Source organism: Notamacropus eugenii, chromosome 3, assembly GCF_028372415.1.
Source record: "Notamacropus eugenii isolate mMacEug1 chromosome 3, mMacEug1.pri_v2, whole genome shotgun sequence".
Taxonomy (NCBI): domain Eukaryota; kingdom Metazoa; phylum Chordata; class Mammalia; order Diprotodontia; family Macropodidae; genus Notamacropus; species Notamacropus eugenii.
In genome coordinates this window covers 260,685,550-260,707,513 of record NC_092874.1, presented here as the reverse complement: position 1 = coordinate 260,707,513, position 21,964 = coordinate 260,685,550, and the positions used below count along the sequence as shown (strand labels likewise).

Sequence of the window (21,964 nt, the reverse complement as noted above, 5' to 3'; positions counted from 1 at the left end):
GGACAGTCCTGGTTGCTAGGAAGTTTTTCCTTCCCTCAAGCCTAAATCCATTTCTTTGTAACTTCCACACTTTACTCCTAACCCTTCCTTAGTTCTGCCTTGCTCTGTTGCCAAACAAAGCCCATGGAAGACTTTTCCCATGCCTCAACCTCTCAGTGAAGTTAATATGTTCTGATAAATCTCTTACTCAGGTCAAACATCCCCAATCCCTTCAAATAATCTATCATCATATGACACTATCCCCAGGTCCTTCACTGACATGTATCTCTTGCAAAAAAACATCTAATTTATGTTTTAACTACCTTTAGTAAACAACAGAATTCTATAAATTCTGAGTGTCCATTTAGATACCATTACTGTGAAATCACCTGCAGATCTCCATTTCCATGGCATAATTACCCTTACATATGAAATGTCAAGTTAGAGAAAGGGTATTCTTTAGCTATAAAAGACCTAACTGGTTTCACATTAGCATTTAACATTGGGAAGTAAATAGAACTTAGAGTCCTCAAGATGCCAAAAAGGTGCATCAGTCTAATATTCCAATGTTTTGCTATTGTATAAGCACAGTATTAAGAACTTTGTACAATTTCTGGATATTGTCACGTTCTTTCAAAGAATCAGACCAACATATTTCTGCGAGTAGACATCTTTATTTATAGTGGCACTTCCAAAGTTTCTCATATCTTGAAAATATCCACAAAAATACTGATTTATTCTTACATTAGAAAGATGCATTTTGCATATAAAAAGAGTAAAATATATACTATTAGGCAGTATTTTTTTTTTGTTGTTTAATAAAACTGACTTTAAGAGCAAACAAAATTGAATTATGGTTAAAGTCTCCTGTAACTGATCCCACCCATCTTTGAAAGTATAAAATGCAGTTTTAATAACCATGAAAGAATGTTTCTGATAAGCAACATCTATGAAAATATAACTTAAGTACTTCTGCAAGTTACCCCTCCCAATAACCTGTTGTCATGAATAATAACATTAAAAATATATATCAAAAGTAACAAAGCATTCATGTGATGGTGACTTTTAGTTAAATACATTTTCTTATAAAGTGGCAAAATAGTATTCACAAATATACAACTAATGTGAAATATTTATATACAGAGTGTCTTAGCTTGGAACTTTGCACAGCCTCCTGCTTCATGGTCTAACAGGCTTTCCTGTTTATTCTGTACTTGGAGGTAAAATCAGTGGGTAGAATTAATCTCAAGTCTCAGAGTTCATAGCACATGATAGATGAGCCTGGAATTAGGGGCCCCTGGTGTTTCTGGCTGAGAATCAGTACTGGCAATTGGAGAGAGAGAAGCAGGGTCCTGCAGAGCCAACATAGGTTGGTCAGAGGATGAGATCCGATCCACTATGCTGGATAAGCAGTCCAAACTGGATAATGTGGAATTTTTGTCGGTAGAAGAAACTGAGGATGGGAGAGAAATACATTATGAATTAGACATGGGTAGAAAGATTTGCTACTCTGCCCTCCCCCTCTCTCTGGATCCCATCCTCCTACACTCAAAAGTCAGGTGGCCATAGAAAAAGAGAAGCAGAAATTGGAAGCAAATATCTTGGTGATGCAGGCTAAAGTTCATGTCTTTGATGGCGGAGGATGAGGGTAGTTCGCAGGGACTGGGAACAGGGTTTTTGTTGCTGTTTGGTTGAGAGTTTTGTTTGTTTTGTTGCTTGCTTGTTTGTTTACTTGTTTTTGGCTCACAGTATCACCAACTCATCACTTACCCAATAAAAACTAAAAGAAGTCACACCTGAAAAAGCTTTGTTTTGCTTAGAGCAGGGTTCTTTAAACTCTATTTTGATATATTTTGTTTTCTCTGTCATCTTGTGTATTTTATTTTATGCAATGGAAATCATAATACTAAGAAGAAATCCATAGGTTTCACCAGACTGCCAAAGGGATCCAACGAAGGTTAAGAACCCTTCCTCTAAAATAAGCAGTTCAGTTGACTAGGTCTGAAGTTCTTCTATGGCCATTAGTCTAACTTACCATTTGTCACATCAGGGCAGTAGACACTGTCAAAACTGCTGTTTCTTCTGGACCACACGGGGCTGTTGCATTCAGCCTAAGGAAAGCAAAAGACAAAAGAAAAAGTGGGTTGTAGTGTCTGACAAACTGGAACTCTGAACAAGGGGTCAGATAACTTCAGCAGTCTCTTTGGAACCCCTTCAATTTTATTTTTGAAATGGAGAGCCCTAGTGAAATTGCTAGGACATGGAGGTAGAGAAGGAAAAGAACAAAAGAGAGGAAAAAGAAAAGGGAAAGAGAAAGAAGAAAGAAAAGAAAAACAGGAGGAGAGAGAGGCAGAGAGATACAGAGACAGTCAGAGACATGGAGCCAGAAAGAGAGAATAGGAATGAGATGAGATGAGGTGAAATGAGATGAGATGAGATTTCAAAATTCATTGGTTTATCCAAAAAGAATGGATGGAAGTAGGAGGAAGCTACCCTAATATAGTGGAAGAACACTTTCCCAGGGCAACAACACATTAAAACCTGGCACAGATGAAGCAAACGCTCTCAGAAAAGAATGCATCAACAACTTCTCAGAGCCAGGCTTCCTCAGGGGAGGGGTTATGGCTTGAGCAGGTGTTTTTTTTTTTTTCCCCATTTCTTCATTAAGTTATTAAAAACACGGGCAATGGAGGCTTCAGAGATTGCCCCCTAGTTCTCTGTGTGTGGCAAACAGACTTAAATTACATTTTTGAAAATGGACCATAATGGAGAAAACTTCATTGTTTCCTCCCAAAGATCACTTTGTGATCTTTCTCCCTGGCAGCAAACTTAGCAGGGAGCACCTTGCTGAATGAAGAGCCCTCCACTGCCTCAGAAATACAAACGAGGTTGTGTCAATTATGTGGCAGTAGCATACTCTAAGAGCTGACTCCCAGGGTCAGAGTTGGAAGGATCCTTAGAGATCATCTAGGTCAACCCTCCTCATTTTGCAGATGAGCAAATACTGGGGCCCATAGAGAGCTTAAGATCACATAGAGATGCGCGACATCTAAGAACCAGATTTTCTGAGTGTCAGCCTAGTAGTGTTTACACCAGGCTGGATGCTTTCCTAAAACAGGACCATGTAATCTTTATAAATCTGCATCCATTCAGCATGTTACAATATTAAAAGCCACCCCTAGAGAATCTTGAGCTAAACAATAAATCAAGCTACCTAATGCTTCTAGCATTTTTCATTTATGTTGAACAGTAACAGTAATAATAAAGAAGGCAATCATCTATGTATGGACTTCTTACCATCCCATCGGAGCAGTTGGAGGTGGGGCTGGTGGGTTCAGAACAGCTCTGTCCCGGGAGGGTATAGTAGTTTTCGACCTGTTCCCTCAGCAGTTCTTGGAGACTCTCAATGTATCTGATGGCATTCCTGAGGATCTCCACTTTGGGGAGTCTCTGGTTAGGATTGGCTGTGGTACACCTCTTAAGTGTCTCAAAAGCCTGGTTCACCTTCTTCAGCCTCCGCCTTTCCCTCATGGTGGCTGCCTTCCGCCTGTCCATGGTGGTGGACTTCCTCTTGCAGGCTTTGCAAGCCCACATGAGGCAATGGCCTGCTTGGTGATGACCTGTCGGGGCTCTTACATGCTCCTCTTCATCTGAGCCTTGGAGGTCTGCTTTGTGGGCTCCGAAAGAGGTCATTCTGGGCTCAAATTCGTCTCCAAAGTCCCCCTCTGGAGAAGGGATGCAGGAGCTGTCGTAGAAAAATTCGGATGGGGAGAATTGGCAGCTCTCCATCATTTCCATTCTGCCAGAAGAGAGAGGGAGGGATGTTGCACCTGGACCGCAGAGAGGGAGACTCCAGCGAAAGTTACCCTGGCGTTCCACTTGGTCAATTTCCTCAGCAATTAGAGAGGGGAGAGGCTAGTGTCCTTAACTCAGAGGCATGGCCTCTTTATATATTCATGGAGAGGGAGGCTGGTCCACAGTGGCTACTCATTATTAGCATATCCCACCACAACCCCTACTGGGGGCTGTCTGGGCAAACCTACTTTCCCCAGGAGACAATTTGCTGTTTACGGCTCCTTTTGACTAGTTAATGATTTTACTGCATTTCTTTTTAATGGGGCCTGGTTTCCCCACCCACCCACCTTCTCCCCCTTCCCCTCTCACTTTCACTCACAATTTAACCAAACCAGAAGATTATTTCTAAATGTGATCCTAGCAACAACCAAAAATTAAACTTTATGGAATTTCCCCCTTTCGTCAATGTTTTCCCCTTTGAAACAAACTAGACTTGGGACAAATAGTCTCTTGAGGAGAAACGGAAAAATTCGAAGTTGTAAGGATGAGGAGAGAACACTACTACTGAATCAATTATTTCTCCTTTCCAATAACTTTACATCAGTGATTCTTCAGACAAGTGTGCAGAATACATGAGTTTCATAAACTTGAAAATGCATTGAACTCATCTTTTGATGGGCTAGGTTGAAAATTCTTCTGAGCAGGACTTGGATAAAGTCATTTTTAAAGTAGCTGTTTTAAATGAAGATTTTTTTTTCAACAAATCAGGCCCTTCTTAAATGCATATCACTGCTCATCTTAAATGAGATGGTGGAAAGGAGAACAACCACGTAAATGAGTTAGGACTTATCAAAAATGTCTTTAGCTTTTGAAATTAAGGGACTTCAACAAACCTCAGAAAATAGAAGACACAAAGAAAAGAGAAAGGAAGGAAAGGAAGATTGAAAGAGAAAATTATATTCTAAGCTAATCCTTGTAACTTTTCTTGGTCTCTAGTTCTGACCCTCATGTTTCCACAGACATAACAGAGAAGCAAGACTTGGGGTTTGCTCATTTTCTGCTTTCAAGCAAACTTACACCGTTACAGATGCGTCCCAGCTGCCAGAGCCACAATCCCTCCTGCTAGTGTAAAATTTCTAACCCCACAATCCCTAAGTAACTTCACACAAACCGGTGACAAAAGCCTTCCAGAAAGCTTGGAGCTAGATCATTGTAACCCTGGGTGGGGAGGTGGTGGTGGGGGGTGGAGGAAGGGGATGGTAATTAAAGTGGTAATGAAACCATTAACAGACGCTTACCAGAGCCTCAAGAACCAGCCCTTTGACCACATTCAGATAACTTGTGTTTGTGTGTTTTGAATTTTAGGAAAATGGGTTACTCAAGGCACATGCCCATATGTCATTATCTAGTTGCTAGATTCTACTCTGGGGTATCCCTCTGCTAGGACTACATACCGGCTCCTAGAGGAAGCAACCTTGCTTTAAACCATGCTGCCAGCCTGTCCAGTAAGTGCTTTAGCTTCCCTAACGCTTTTTTTCTGGGGGCCTTGGTGGGTGGGGTTGTTTTGTTTTGCTTTGCTCTGTTTATTTTCTATAACTGCTTTTCCTTTAGGGGTCTTGGCTTGAAGATCTTGTGTGAGTAAGGGCCAGAAGGGTATTGTTTTCATCAGGGTTCACTGAGGCAAAGGAGACTATTTCTGGGCCGAGGGAAATGCTACAGAGAAAGGAGAATGGCAATACAGAGCTCTTTGCTGTCTTAAATCCTAAATGTCCCACCCTTCCTAGGGAGAGTTTCTCTTAAAAATTTTGCACAAGCCCACAGTGCTCACCCCAAAGAGTTCTTAATTGCCAGGCCAGTTGGGAGTACATCTGCAGTTTATTTAGGGCTATAAACAGGACCAGAGCCTTTGAAATGAATCCTGTATTAAGAGCATAAACCTGATAAAGGAATAAAGTTACAGGGGAGAAAGGAATCAAGACTTTGAATGGTAGCAATCCTTGGCCAAGTAGCTGGAAACATTAAAATGGCCTCTGTCATCTTTGAAGCACAGTATTCAACTCCCTACTGTTCCCCATCTCAGAAGGAGGCTCCCCTTTGTCTTTTTAGACACCCTCTCTTCCACTCCAGCCTGGTATTTTAGTCATATAATAGGATAAGAGATTGAATCTATGATGTCTGTGACAGAGAGAACTCTCTCCAGAGATTTTTAACTTTTTTTGGTTGTGTTTCTACCCCTTTGGCAGTCTGGGAAGTCTATGGATCCTTTCTCAGAACATTTTTAAGTGAATTCATTAGAATATATAGGTTTACAAAGGAAACATTTTCACGGAAAATTAACAAGTGTTTAATGATGGTCCTCTATATGCTAGATGCTAGAGATAAAAAGAAAAGCAAAAAGAAAAAAGAAAAAAAAAAGCTCAGTCCTTGCTCTCAAAGAACTCAGTCTAATTGTCCACATGAACAACTATGTACAAAGAAAACATAGATGTGATCATTGATATTAGAAGGAAGCAATGACTTTCTGTAGAAGTTGGGATTTTAGCTAGTGCTGAAGATTTTGTTTGGGATTTGAAACAGTTATTTTAAAAGAACAACAACAGGGAACCCCGGATTAAGAACTTTATATCACATACATGCTGTATATCATACAGGTTCTATACTTGAAGTCTTGGGAGTTGCCTAAATCAGCGAGGGCTTAAGTGGTTTGTCCAAGCTCTCGGAAGTTAGTAAGATTCATAGATGAGACTTGAATCCAAACCTTGCCGACTCCGAGGTCAGTTCTCTAGGCTGGGTCACAGTGCAAATAGGTGCTTAACAAATCCTTGTTGATTTTAAGTGGGTTGGAGTATTTGCCAAGGAGCCCGTGGTTTTTGGTCAGCAGTAATCTGACTACCTTTACTGGATGGTGGATCCCAGAGACGTTGCCTGAGTACACTGGACAAGTGCTAAAATAAAGCTGTTTACGGGTTTGTGTTCCGGTCACAAACAAACTTGATCTTTAATGTGGTAGCTGGGGGTGGGGGAGGGGTTAAGAAAGAGGTGGTTAGTGGTTGGGATGCTTCTGATTCACCTTTCCCTGGATTCCTTTCCTTCAGGTACTCGTGCTCGCAGGCCAAAATGCAACTTCTTTCTTAAGCCTTGGGTATTCTTTCGCTCCCTTTAAGCGGAAATTTTCCCTCATATTCCCACAGACGTGTCCCGGTGAGGGTCCTCGGCCATGGGTGACGTATATCTGCTCTTCCTGCCCCTGCTCCTTTTACCCTACCCCAAACGGGCTACTGCAGACAACCTTTTTCTTATCCCCCTTCTCCATCTGCCAAGGTTGTGCCGGGAAGGATGCTGTCACTCACGAGGCTCTGTCATTAGGAGAAGCCCTCCGAGGTTACAATTCTCTTTGGTAAAGTGATCTCAAAACACATTTGCAAAGTGCAGAAGGCGAGTGGAACAGCAGAAGTACCCAAAACCTCAGAGCCCCGGGTTGCTTAATGGGACTTGCGAGGGGGGAGACCGAAACCGCTGGACTCTGGGGACTGAGGTGCTGAAAATAGGATGCCAGGGCACCAGAACGAGCTAGACACAACTTTTAAGCCGTCCTCAGAGGCGAGGAGAGAAAGAGATCAGAAAATAGGAGGAAATCTTCAAAGAACGAAAGAGGCCAGGGTTTCAAAGGCTCTGGGATTCTAGCGGGGTTTGGCTGCTCTTTCTTTAGGGGAGACCCGAAAGCAGAGGAAGGAGAGACTGTGGGGGTGGGCAAAAGAACGTTTCAGGGAACTTGGGGGACGTGTTACATGCGGTTTTATAATCTGTGCCTCGCACATAGAGGAGTTTCATAAAATACTTACTTAATTTAAATTGGGCAGGATTGAATTGATTTCCAGCCCTGATCCCTGCCCCTTCTGAGAGAGGTTTTATCATTTGCGTCAAAGTAAACAAACTCTACCTTGCGGAATTTTTCTGACTAGCTGAATTCTTTTCTAAGGATCAAGAACACTTCTGGGGTGTAAAGAAAAAATGTTGCAGTGCACCTCTCCTCCTTTGTCCTCCTTTGCAGAGGTGAGGAACGAGGGTCAAGGAACCTAAAATGCCGGTTAGTTCTGCTGAAGTGATTGTTTTTATCTTCCTGACTTTTTAGTTCTTTATTAAAAGTGATGGCTCTCTGGAGGAGGAAAGAAGGAAGGATATATTTGGAAACAAAAATTATGTAGAATAAAAAGTATTGAGATATCAATGTATATGTATGTATGTAGATACACATATCTGAACACATATATACATATAGGCATATATGTATATAGGTATATGTGTTTGTAGACAGATGAGAGATAGATAGATAGATAGATAGATAGATAGATAGATAGATAGATAGATGGGTAGATAGATAGCCCAATTCTGGATTTCTGCAAAGTATGTACCCTATATCTGCAGAAAAAAAAAATCAACTAGATTACAATTCCTTATTTTTGACAAGGGAAGGAGTAATAAATACCTTGCACACAATAGGCACTTAATAAATGCTTTATCAAATGTAATTGAATTTACGAAGTACAGGACCACCAAAGCATATACCACAAGCAATTGTATACTTTGAATTGCTCTGACCAGTTCATTTACTTTTTATTGTTGCTTTTAATAAATGAAGTTGCTTGCACTGTTTTAAAAAAAGTAATTTGCTTTCTATACAGTTCTAGTAATTTGTGTCAGGGAGGTAAGACTCTGCAAACAAAAATGAGTCATTCTAAGAGGTTCCTTGATTTTTAAGGACACTTTTAAATCACCCTCACAACTTTTACTAATAGAGATTATTACAGTTAAAACCACATGGATTTATGGTCCTCTCACTGCAGAGGTATGGACGTAAATGACTTTGGGGAGGTGATGTTCACCAGAATTTCAGACCTCTGAGAAGTCACCAAGGTTTTTCTTAAGAAGTCAAATATCAAGAGGAGAAGACAATTTCAAGGACTTCTACTCTGTCTTCTTTTCCAGAACCCCCTCAGAGACAGAGGGAAAGGAGGATTATTAATCAGTTTCAGGGAAGGGGAATTCTTAATCACTTTCATTCTTATTAAAAGGGATTTTTGTAATGTGCTAAACTTTTGGCTACTTTCAGCTCTGGGAACCAGGCACACCTAAGTAAACACATTAGTACCTGACAGAGCTGCTGGAAGAATTTGTGGGGAAGACAGCTGAAGAAGACATTGGCCTCTGCTTGGATACGGGGACTCCCAGGAGAGATCAAAGGGATTCGGACTTGAGACCAGGGAGAAGGATGGTCCCTACAGCCACAGCTTGTTGTAGCACATGGCTCTGCTGCTCAGTTCTGGTTGCTGAGTCTGAAAACGAGCAGGCAGATTTCTCTAAGATCCAGAACTAGCTTTTCAGGGTGAAAAGAGACTGACTAGATCTCTGTCTCTGTAGCTCTGTCTCTCTCTCTCTCTCTCTCTCTCTCTCTCTCTCTCTCTCTCTCTCTCTCTCTCTCTCTCTCTCTCTCTCTCTCCCTCTCTTTCTCTATCTCTCTCTCTCTCCCCTCCCCCACACTCCCCATTTCCTGTGAGTTAAAAGACCAGGGAATAGAGTGATGGTACAGAATGGTGAAGTGAGATGCTTTTAATAGCCTTGGCCTTTGGGGATATATTATTACCTACCAACAAACTAAATGAAAGAAATGCAACTCAGATTGCATTAATAAAGACAAAAGCTATAATAAAGACAGAAGACATTTTTCAAAATCCAAAGTTCTAGATGGAACTGTGTATTTCTCACTTCTACCCTCCTTCAAACCTATTCTTGACCTCCCACTTATTGTGGTGCCTTGGAGAATTTGAGATTGCAGCACCTGGGTTTGAATCATGCTGTAGATACTTTCTATTTCATTAACTTTAAGCAAATCAACTCGTTTTGAATCTCAGTTACCTCTTTATAAATTGAGAAAGTTGCATGAAGTGACCTTTAGTATCCTTTCTTGCTTTAAATTGATGACCTTATGTGTGGGGCCAAGAATAACCTGGAATCTCAGCAGATGCCCAAGGTGTTCAGGTTTGAAGTCCTATGATTCAGGTGACTTGAGCAGAGTTAGTAGTTTAGGAAACTGTCATTTTAAAGAGACTCTCTCTTTCCTGGTAATATCCGTGGATAAAAAAAGTCCTGATCCTATTCTAAACTTGATAACTTTGAAGCTAATCTACCTTCAGAAAGAGGTTAGGTTACAATTAAATCACAAACCACTTATCTTTCCTGAGTTATTACCTCCTGATTGGAGTTCCCAGAAACCTGTTTGCTTTGGATTCGGACTTGGTAAAGATTATCATTATTAATATCAAACAAAAACATTTTAATTGCAAACACACTGAGGGTTTGCACTGGAAAGCCTTACATGTCAGCTACAGGATTGGAGGTCATAGGGAGCATTTGGAAAATATTTGCTTTATTTAATGAAGAACTTCTATAGGCAAACTTTACTCCAAACAATTTCTCAGGTTACCCTACTGCTGGAGACTGGATAAATTTGATATGTGAAGAAGGAATAAAATACAACGACAAGTCGAGCCCATGAATTTAAGTAGTAACCCTACTGAGACATTAGTAGCCTGACCAAAGCATGAATCTAACACACACACATGCACACACACATACCTTCAGCAGCTACGATTAATATATTTACTAATTTATATTAATTTGTAAATTAATTAAATTCATGAAATGGCTTCTTTTGCTAAGACAGTTCATCCTAAACATGCATGTACACTGATATATATGCATACATTCCACTAATAGAAAAAATATAATATGCACAGGCACAGTATACACACACACACACACCTACTGCATATTACACTCCTTTCTGATTTGCTGCATTAGAGATAGAATCTTTCTTAGCTTGAGGTTATTTTCTGCTCTCTTTTACAAGTCACAAACTTGGCACTCAGATAAAATATCTTCTGGAAACAAACCTCAGCAAAATAAAAAAAATAAATAAATAAGCTAGTACGCAGAGCTGTCATTTGAGTTTTTCTTTGTGGGATGGGGGTGGAGGGGGAGGTGATGGATGTGTGGCCTTGAAAGAATGCCTTCTAACTTTTTATGTGAGCCTGGTATGATGGAAAGGGCCTTGGATTGACAGTCAAAATTTTGGGGTTGCAGTTTCCACTCTCCCACTTTCTAGTCTACTGCCTTGTCCAAGTCACTTCATTTTTGAGACTCAATTTCCTTCTCTGTTAAATGAGCCTGTAGGATGATATAATATCTCTGAGGTCACTTACTGTTCTACCATTCTAAGACGTCAGGAGTGTAGAAACCTTTGGAGAAGAGGTGCAAAATATTCTTTCTTCAAACGAGTATGACAACACATTTTCTGTTAAAATGAGTCAAGGGTGATGACAGATGGAGCTAAACTGATGAATATAGAAGAGTGAGATTTTAGGATTTTAACACCCGAATTTCGGAAAGCATAGAGCTGAGGTACTTATTGTCTACTGAGTAGGCATGGTTCAGGCTTGAGAGCCATAACTTTAGGTTCAAACCACATGTCTGATGGTTACTACCTGTGTGGTTAAGTTGTTTAAAGTTCTGGGGCATCAGTTTTCTCATCTTCAAAATAAGGAGTTTGTAATGACCTCTGAGGTCCCTTCTACCACAGAATCTATGCTCCTTACTCAAGCTGCTCTCTGGGGACATGTGTTTTAATAACCCAACCTCCTCACCCCCACATACAACACACATGACAAACCTCTTAGGGATAGGGGGAAGCTGGGAGCAGGGATAAAGACAAAGGAAGATTTATTTGTGATCTAAGGGTTTTCTGTGATGATGAGCCATAGGAGAGAGGGAGTTCTCACAAGAAAAGAAGAGAACTATAGAGATCTCTTCTTAACAAGACTGCAAAGAAAGACACCATGACACAATCCCCTAACCCTCAATCCTCTTCACGGTGCAGTTTCTAGGTGGTCACCCCTTCCTGAGATTACAGTATAAACAAAGCTGGCACACGTTGTAAAGAAAACCTCTTTGGGATCGACTCCTGGGGTTTCTAGCCTCCCATTGGGCCTGGTAAGAGGCTTCATGTGTTGTTTTCGTATTCCTCTTAGTCAACTTTCAATCATTTAACCCTTTCCTCCTCCAGGGCAGAGGGTACTCCCATCAAAGAGGGCTCCCCTCCCCCAGCTCCAACACCAAAATTCCTCTCCTTTTATCCTACTTACTGGAAAAACAAACTCAAGCTAACTAGGCCTTGGAGTCACTCAAGCTTTCTAGTGTCTGGTCTAGTTCAAGAAATGCTGGGTCTTCACTTAGTTCCCCTAACCTTCCGAGTAGTGCTGATTGAGGGAGGTGCAGTCCCAGAGCCTGTGGGATCAGGTAATGCCCTCAGACTCTTCTTAATTTCTCAAACATTCTATCAGTTAGTATTTATTTCCTGATTGCTATGTAGCATGCACAGAGCTAAAAAAAGGCAACACAATTCCTGCTCCAGTCAGGGAGAGTGTGCAGATACGTGAGCATCTGTTTTTATCCATTCCTAGCAAGCAAAATTTCTCTGAGGTGGAAAAAGAATGGTAAGAGGTGAGAGAGAGTAGGATGAGATACAAAAGATTTACCCTTTGGATTTGGAGCACAGAAGAAGGAAGGAGGAACAGAGCCCTAGGCATGCAAGCAGAAGGAATAAATGGATAGGAGGGAGGCAGGTATCCAGACGAGCCAGACAAACTCTCAGAAAACTACCTGGGTATGCAGCTGGACCAACTCTTCACCCTGAACTCCCTCCACACACTCTCCACCAAATACTTTTTTTTTTCCTGAAGTAAAATTATTGAGTGGAAAGGTCGTTTTCTAAACCAGAAAAGTAAAAGCTCCCCTCTCTATTCTATATTTGCCCATGAGTACAACCTAGAGGAAAACTTTCAAACCTAAGCATCTGTTGATTAGAGTTGAAATACCCTTGACAATTGTCTGTCACCCCGACAAGCTTGGAGAATATAGAAAGGCCTTTTATTTATACAATACTAGCATTTTTGAACCACTTATATACAGTATGGCATTCCCCATCTTAAATACATTTCTTGCATTTACATAAAAAAGAGAAAGTACTAAAAGTATTTACAAAAAACCCACGGAATACACATTAAATAAAACTAACATTAAACCACAATTTTCCCACTTGGTTTCAGACAGGAATGAACTTCTCTGGAGAGGGGTACCATGGGGTGTAATCATGATAAAAGTCAATCTAATAAATTAAAAAAGAAAGGTGAAAAGATGGTCTATGGCAGGGAAATTCAGGAGATCAAAGGCAGAGGGTTTTCCGTCTGAATGTACGCAACTGTTTGGGGGTTTCATTTTTCTGAGAAGATATCACTTTGTTTCCACCTTTCAGAAGATCCTGGGCATGGTTTCCTAAATATTAATGCAATGTAACTTAATCTAAAGGTTAGGAATGGGGGTGGGGTGGGGGTGGAGCAGGGAATATTCTTCCAGCGGAAGCAAGATTCCTCCAGCACCAGCAAAGTGGTTCTTTATTTCTCCACCACCTCCTCCACGCTTGTAAGTTTAGGGTCTTCGGAGGAAATACTGTCCACGATGGAAGAAAGACACCGGAGGCTACTGGAGGCAGATGACTCGATTACGGGCCCTCCGACTGTAAGGAAGGAGGCAGAGGCAGCGTTAGAAGAGACAATCCAAACATGCCGAAAATGAAAGTCCACAGCTTTTGCAAACTATATTATCTACTTCTAAGAATTCCAAGCTGGAGATACTGAGGGAGAAGACCCATTTCTCCCTGTCATACTGTTTTCACGTCTTCAGTCTCCTATTGTCCCTTTCCCCCGCCCCCCAAAAACCTTCCCACCACTCCACCCCCTTACACACGTTTTAATTAAAAGTGCTCAAACTCTAAACTGTTTGGATTTTTCTTGGGTGGGGGGGAGGAAGGGCATATTGCTTTCATGTACTTTACCTTCTCTGGGATTTATGGCTAAGGCCCTGGAATGATCAGAAACATTTTCCCATTCAGAGCTGCAGGTGCTCAGGAAATCGGAACTGGGGAGCTTGGAGCAAACACAAGAAAGATCACCGAGGCTAGGTTAAGAATCAGAATGGGACGGGGGTGTGAGGGCGGCTTGTTTCTCGGGGTAGGGGTGGGGGCAGAGTGATGCAGTGGTGGGATTAGGGTGTCTCTAGGCCACTTAACTCGCCAAGAACTCCAGCTGTGCTTTCCAGGGGTCCTTAAGTAGGAAGGGCGATGGGAGGGAGAAGGACCGGGTGGGGGCTTCGGGGAGGGAAGACGGGAAAGGGCTTAAGCAGCTGCACTTTTGTCTCTGGCCTCCGGGTGCCCTTACATTGGCTTGCTTAGGGCTGTAGCTGAAGGGCTCTGCCCCCAGCTCCTGCATCTTCTCCTGCTGATCCAGACGGTGCAGAAGGTCCTGCAGCCGCTCGATGTAGGTGATGGCGCTCCGCAGGATCTCCACCTTGGGCAGCCTCTGGTTGGGGTTGGCCACTGTCCTGCGCTTGAGGGCCTCGAAGGCTTCGTTGATTTTCTTCAGGCGTCGCCTCTCTCGCAGCGTGGCCGCCTTGCGCCGGTCCGTCGGGGCCGATTTCCTCTTGCAGGTCTTACAGGCCCAGATGAGGCACTGGCCCGGGCAGTGAGGGGGCTGCAGGCCCGGGGGCGCCAGAACGTGCTCCTCTCCGCTGCTATCGCTCCCGGCTTCGGGGGGCATTTGGTCCTGGCAGGGGGACAGGGTGCCGTCGCTGCCCGGGTACAGAGGGGAGCCCTCGGCCATCTCCAGCTGCTGCAGGGCTCCATTCTCTCCGTCCAGGTAGAAGAAATAGGAGCCCGTTTCGAAAAGGTCCATCATTATGCTCTCCTCTTTGGCCTCTGGCTCTTCGGGAGCTGGGTGATGGGTTCCCAACCCCGGGAGGAACCACCCAGATGGCATCTAATTAGTGCGGTGACATAAGTTGCCCCCTGCTTTATATATAGCCGAGGCTGAAACTCAATCCAACTTTTAGCTGTCGCGGTGCCTCACCCTCCCAATGTGATTGCAGCTAGTATCCATCCCTCCCCCGTCCTCCCCACCCCCCACCCTCCACCCCCTATGCTGCCCCTAGAACAGCATCTCCTTAGAAAGACAACTCAGGTTACTACCCACTCCCAGAACCAGGAGACATCCGATTGTGTGCAGGGTGGGGAAAAGGTCAAAATGCCCAGCAAGCTCTCGGATGTGCCATTGGGCCAACCGGCTTAGAGGGCAAGGGGAGAGCAGCCAGGGTTTAGGCTGGCCACCAGTCTCCCCCCACCCCCCCAACTGCCGCCCCTGGATTCTAAATATAGACCTATGCGGAAAGATTTCAAAGGCACTAGCCATCCCTCCAAATAGACCAGCTAAATAGATTCAGAACGCTTGGGCCTCTAATTCCTCCTTTCTCCTTAAGAAGATGCTAGCTCTGTGGCTCTAAACTACTAGAGACTTGTCTCAGGTTTACAAATTGGTGAGCTGACTTCCACCTGCTTAATATAAATGTATTCTTTCTATTCCTGTGGCTATAAACTGACCCAAGGGGGCTTCTTCTCCCTTTTCCTCTAAGCAGCTGCCATTCCCATGAAACCAAATCATTAGAGAAGTCTACTAACGTTATATGTTGGTGAGCAGAGGACACTAGAGCGATCTTTTTAAAAAATTTATTCATTTTAAACTTAAATATAAAATGAAAAAAAACATTTTCCATGTATATAGCAGAACATAAGAGAGGATCCAATATAAAACAATAAATTTCCATTTCCATAAAACCTAAGTCATGGATACTACACATTGTTTCCAATGCTATCCAGATTTTCTGTGCATCCTTCTAAGTTTTCTTTCGTTTTCTGCTATGCACTTCTAATTTTATTTTTTCTCCCCCCCACTTCAAGTAAACAAGAATATGTGTATGTATATATAAATATGCATGTATATGTAAACACACATATATGCATACATATACACACGAATACACACACACATATGGAAGACCATATTGCACATGTTTCTATTTGCCAGTTCTTTCTCTGAAGGTGAGACATTAATCGCCTTAGTAGAAATTTGTTTCCTCTACTCCCATGGCTGTAAATAAACGCTGTCCCAAGAGAGAGGCAGTGTGGTACAATGGAAAGGGGGAAGGAGTTGACCAGGTCAGGTTGGTCAGGGGACCTGGTCAGCCCACTTACTACCTTTATGACTGGGCAAATCACTTCACCTCAGTTTCCTCGTCTGTAAAAGGAGGAAGCTATTCAATTCCATACCTATAATCCTACTGCAGTGAGAGCATAGATTAAGACAGAGGTGGGGAATCTGCGGTGTTGAGGTCACATGTGGCCCTCTAGGTACTCAAGGGTGGCCCTTTGACTGAATCCAAACTTCACAGAACAAATTCCATTAATAAAAAGATTTGTTCTGTAAAACTTGGACTTAGTCAAAAAGCCAAACCCAAGGACCAAGCCTGGATTAAGAGCTGGCAGGATTCATCAAGGTGATCTAATTTAATTTGCTTTTAAGAGAGGGAGTGGAATGCAGTGGAAAAAAGTGCTGAATCTGGAGGATATGGGTTCAAATCCTCAGTTGCTGTGTGACCTTAGACCAGTCCTTTAGCGTATCTGGACCTGTTTCCTAATTCGTAAAATGAGAGGGTTGAACTAAATTTTCTCTGAGGTCCCTTTAAATTCTAGTATTATTGTCCTGCTAATTTTAGAGATGTGGGCATTGTGGCCCAGAGAGGAAATGATTGACCCCAGGTCATTCAGGTAGAAGGCAGTATTCAAATTCAATGTGGCATTCTTTCTCATGTGCAATACTGTTAGTTTGTTTCATTGATAATTCATTTAAAGCTAGAAAGAGCCTTAGAGACCATCCTACTCCAGAGATTCTTAATTTTTTTTAGTGTATATAATGAAATCTTTTGGCAGTTTGAGAAAGCCCATGAATTCCTTCTCAGAATAATGGATTTTTTTTTTAAAATAAATAAAATGTAATACATAGGGGTGTAAAGGAAACTCATTATATTGAAATAAAAATGTAATTTTCCAATCCAACTTCACAAGATACTTGAAATCTATCCACAGCCTACTTGGGGGTTCATGGATCCCAGGTGAAGAATTTCTGATCTAGTCCAAAACTTCTTCTTTTATGACTGAGGCAACTGAGGCCCAGAGAATTAACTGACTTGCCCATAACCATTAAGTACCAGGGTCAGTATGTGGGCTCAGAACTCCTGATTCCAAAGCCAGGACTCTGTCTCTGCCTCTGTGTCTCTGTCTCTCTCTCTCTGTCTCTCTCTCTCTTTGTCTCTGTCTCTCTGTCTTTGTCTCTCTCTGTCTCTCTTTCTGTCTGTCTGTCTGTCTGTCTGAGTGTGTGTGTCTCTCTCTCTCTGTCTCTATCTCTCTCTCTCCTTCTCCCTCTCTCTCTCTCTCCTACCATACTGCCATGAAATGTCCTATGTGCTCTTTCTGAGCTATATCTTTCAGCATGCTGTCTCAGATCACAAGCTGATCTCAAAGACCTCTTCCATTCAAAGTATGGCATTATGGTTTTTTTGGTTTGTTTCTTTGTTTCTTTGCTTTTTGTTTGTTTATCAGGGTAAAAGTAAATGTAACTAGGTGTCAAAGTGGATTAAGCACCAGATGTCAGGAAGACCTTAGTTAAAATCTAGCCCCAGACACTTATTATCTGTGTGACTCTGGGCAAGTTACTTAACCACTGATTGCCTCAGTTTCCTCACTTGTAAAATGGGGATAATAAAGCACCTACCTCTCAGGGTTGTTGTGAGGATGAAATAAGATAATAATTGTAGACCACAGTGCTTGACACATAGCACACACTATATAAATGCTAATTATTATTAAGAATAAAAATCACCAATTTGAAATAGTGCTTTAGGGATTACAAAACTGCTTTAAATACATCTTATTTAATTCTTTCAAAGATATCATTATATATCATTAAGATAGTGCCTTTCAGCACATTTTTGAGTACCTATTGCATGTCTTGCTTTGTGACAACTTCTATATAGAAATTCAAAGAATAAGACATCCTACTTTATGAATCTTAGAAGGGAACATAGAATGTAGAACCAATCAATGAAAAAGCATTTAATTATCTCTTGCTCTGTGCTAGTCTTGGTGTTAGGTGCTGGCGAAACAAAGACAAACATGACACAGCTTCTGCTCTCAAGACACTGGCTTAATATTAGGGGAGAAAACATGCACACCTAATTATAAAAAATAAATACAAGGTAATTTCAGGTGGGGTAGACAACCAACTAAAGTTATGCCCCTCATTTTATTCGCAAGTTATCTACCCTATTAGAATGGAAGCGCCTTGAGGGCAGGGCATGTTTTCGTCTAAAGAGCAGCACTAGCCATGTCACTTCCCTATTAAATAAATTTCAGTGACTTCCTATTGTTTCCAGAATAAAACAGAAAACCTTCTGTTTGGTTATAAAAGTATGAACAGGGAAGCCTATAGAATTATCAGCTCCCTCACTCTAATCTAGTTAACTGTTTATCTCATCATACCTTAGTATACCATTTGCTTTTTTGGCTGTCGGGGCAATATTGGCACATATTGACATAAACTGAACTTGTAGTCCACTAAAACACTTGTGATTTGTCTAGCCACATGTCCAAAATGCTCAATTTCTGATGCCGATTTTTGGGCCCCAAGCACAGAGATAAACATTTGTTCCAATTCTAATTCAGTGCATTCAATTTGGCACAAGGGTCTAGCAGGAAGAGCACCTTGATCATGGCTAACAGCTGGTATTGATACAGCGCTTTGGGATCTGCTAAGAGCTTTACATGTGCTAATTCATTTGATCCTCACAATAACCCAGTGATGTAGGTGCTGTCATCATTATCTCCATTTTACAGATGTAGAAACTGAGACACTCAGAGGTTGTGACTTACTCAGAGTAAGGAATCAATCTTAGGTCTTTCCAACTCTAAAGTCCAGCTCTCCAGTCCTACTCTGCAAACACTGGGTTTCTTATCCCTCCCGGTTTTCTGTAATTTTTGCATTTGATGATCATACTCTTTAGGCTTTGATCCCCCTCTCTCAAGCATATTATTTAATAACTAGGGGATTCCTACCTCAGTTCATATTCTGCCCAAACCTTTTGTGCAAGTGTGTTCTGGGCTCCCTAGATGTTTTTTTTGTTCATATCAATCTGAAAAGAAAGGTAACAATCTAGTCACAAGCCAGTGATATATATATAGATAGATAGATATAGATATAGACATATAGATATATAGATATAGCTATATAGATAGATAGGTGATGAATACATACATACATAGAGATATATAGACATATAACTTAAAATATTTGTATATATAACTTATAACTTAAGACATATACATATGTGTCTGTGAGTGTGTGTGTGTATGTGTATATATATATATATATGTATATATATATATGTGTATGTATGTATCTTATAACCTAACTCTAACTTAATCATAAATGGGAATAGGGAAGTAGAGGGATAGGAAGCAGGAAGAGTAGGAAAGGTAGTCCTGCCACTTATTATCTGAACTACTGATGGAAGCTAGCAGAAATCCTACAGCCATGACCGCTGACTACATTACAAATTCATATCATCTAATGCCAACTGCTCTTTCACTGTGGCAAGGCAACCCTTTTATTTCTCCTTGATTGATTCTTTAACTCACTCTCTAGAAAAGTTATTCTAAGCATTCAAACACATTCAAATTTCCCCCATCCTTCAAAAAACAAACAAATAAAACAAAACCAAAAATACCTTTACCAGACTTTACTATCCTCTTGGGCAGCTGGAGGACACAGTAGATAGAATACTGGATCTGGAGTCAGGAATACTCATCTCCATGAGTTCAAATCTGTCCTTAGAGGTTTAGTAGCTGTGTGACCTTGGGCAAGTCACTTAACCCGTTTGTCTCAGTTTCCCCATCTGTAAAATGAGATAAGAAAATTGAAAATCAGTATCTCTGCCCAGAAAAACCCATGAAGAGTCAGACACAACTGAACATCAACTAACAATAACAGATTGTGCTCTTGGGCTATTGTCCGACATCTCTCTTACCTTTCTTACCCAGACTCCTTGGAAAAGCATCCAATTCTTAAGGTCTCTACTTTCATCTCACCCATTCCCCAGCCCATTATAATCTGGCTTCTCACTTTATCATTCCCTACATGTTTGGGAGGAGCTTGTTTTCATATTTCCTTTGCACATTTGAGGGTGAAGGTCAGGCTAGAAGCCCAATGCTCACAGATACAGAGAAAAGCTTTAGTCATATAGACACCTTCCAATCTTAACCATGCCATGTACAGACTATTTCTGACATAAGTCATTTGACCTCTCCCTGACTTCATTTCCTATCCCAGGAATGAAGACAATGGAATGGCACACCTGTCAAAGCATCTAGTGAGCATGATGTAAGGAGGGAAGACTGAATGCCTAAGCAGAGATTAACTGCAAGGATTGTGTGTGTGTGTATGCGTGTGTGTGTATGTGTGTGAATTTCTCTTGGACTCACAGTTTTGGTAAGTTTGATTTTTTAAATGTAAATTTTTAAATGTAAATTTTAAAATGTAAATTTTAAAATTTAAATTTCTACTATTTAATTTCTACCATTAAAATTTTAATTTCTACACTTAAATTTTCTTCAAAAATCAATTTGTATGTTATATGTTTCATGTACGTATGTGTATATATGCATACACACATTCATGTTATATGCATATGTACACATGCACATATGTCTATGTATAAATATGTATGTATGTATGTGTGTGAGTTTATCTCAAAAACAATTATTCCCATTATAGGCTCACAGAAAGTAAAGATCTGAGACTCTAGGGAGATTTGGACTAGTGAATAGATTATTTCACTTTTTCTTCCAATCTATACTTCCTGACTTCTCACAAGAAGTGCTCACAGGCACATCATATTGAAGCCATATTCACTCAACCAATATTGTTTCCAGACAGGGAAGGGGAGAGAGATATCCCTCCTCCACCACCTTGCAAAAAGTCCAAGGGAGAAGCTACTTGAGTCACAAGCAACATACGCCAAGGAAAGGGTCGAGTAACTCTTCTGCCAGTCAAACATCTCATTGGTCAATTTTATACTGTCTCTTCTATGAAATTTTTCATTGGTAATATACTAGCGCCCACCCACGATCCCCAGCACTTCTATATTGCCCTTTTGGTGACCAAATACTTTAATTTTTCAAAAAGCACCAATGATGACTCATAAATGTGAGATAGCATGAGAAAAAATGCATGTGTTCTTATGGCACCCTCATGATATCAAGAAATCTAGAGGAAGAACCGAGAAAATTGTGTGGATTGCTTTGGAGCATTGCTATGAAGATCAAGGATCATTAAATAAGAAAATAACTTTCTTTGAAGTTGAGAAAGATGAAGTGACTTGCCTAGGTTTCCATAGCAAGTATTTGAGGCAACATTTGCACTCAGGTCTTTCTGACTCCAAAGCCAATGTTGTATTCACCAAGCCAGGATGTAGACAGGAGTTGTATGGGATCAAAAAATATGAATGTCTCATAGATGGAAGGAATGTTAGAGACCATCTAGTCCAATTCCCTTATTTTATAGATGCGGACATAGCCCAAAACAGATAAAATGACTTTCCCTAAGTTACACAGGAAGTAAAATAGGCAGGATTTGAATTCAGAAGATCTGGGTCCAAATTCAGTGTTCTTTCCATTGAACCACAGGAAATATCTACAGTCATGAGATTCAAGACCTATTTGGTATGCAAGTGAGCATCAAACTGTGAGTCAAGATCTGTGAACTACTGATGAAAAGAGGTTTAAATTGGGAACTATGAATTTCTAGTAGTGGTGTGGGAGGAGGAGTATCCTTTGACATCAACTTCAGTTGTCCAGTAGAAAAGCAACTGACATGCAAAATGAATGTCCTGGACTTGGTAACTAGCATATTAAATGGGAGAACGCTGAAGTCCTTTTTAGTTCTTTGTGCATTCTCTTTGAAAAAGCTCTTCAAATATTAAAGGATTACTATTAAAAAACATGAAGAACCAAGTTATTGAAGCTGACCTAGTGATTACGAGGTGAGAGGAGAACATTTTGATCTATGGTAAATATTAATAGGGTTTATGTTTTCAGGCTGAAGAATCCTGAAGCTTAAGGGATAGAGAGGAAATTCAG

The 21,964-nt window shown here is 41.1% G+C and overlaps 2 protein-coding genes across 2 annotated transcripts; both read right to left on the bottom strand.

Annotated features, from left to right (window-relative positions):
* Window positions 1-633: 633 nt before the first annotated feature.
* MYF5 (myogenic factor 5) lies at window positions 634-3,903 on the bottom strand. The gene is made up of 3 exons (XM_072650424.1): window positions 3,277-3,903; window positions 2,015-2,090; window positions 634-1,432 (listed from the first exon to the last, which is right to left on the bottom strand). Exons 1-3 carry the CDS (start codon window positions 3,775-3,777, stop codon window positions 1,239-1,241), a joined length of 771 nt encoding a protein of 256 aa, XP_072506525.1. The 5' UTR covers window positions 3,778-3,903; the 3' UTR covers window positions 634-1,238.
* Window positions 3,904-12,735: 8,832 nt separating this feature from the next.
* Window positions 12,736-15,064, bottom strand: MYF6 (myogenic factor 6). Its single transcript, XM_072650423.1, has 3 exons — window positions 14,103-15,064; window positions 13,721-13,811; window positions 12,736-13,402 (listed from the first exon to the last, which is right to left on the bottom strand). Exons 1-3 carry the CDS (start codon window positions 14,697-14,699, stop codon window positions 13,281-13,283), a joined length of 810 nt encoding a protein of 269 aa, XP_072506524.1. The 5' UTR covers window positions 14,700-15,064; the 3' UTR covers window positions 12,736-13,280.
* Between the last annotated feature and the right edge of the window lie 6,900 nt (window positions 15,065-21,964).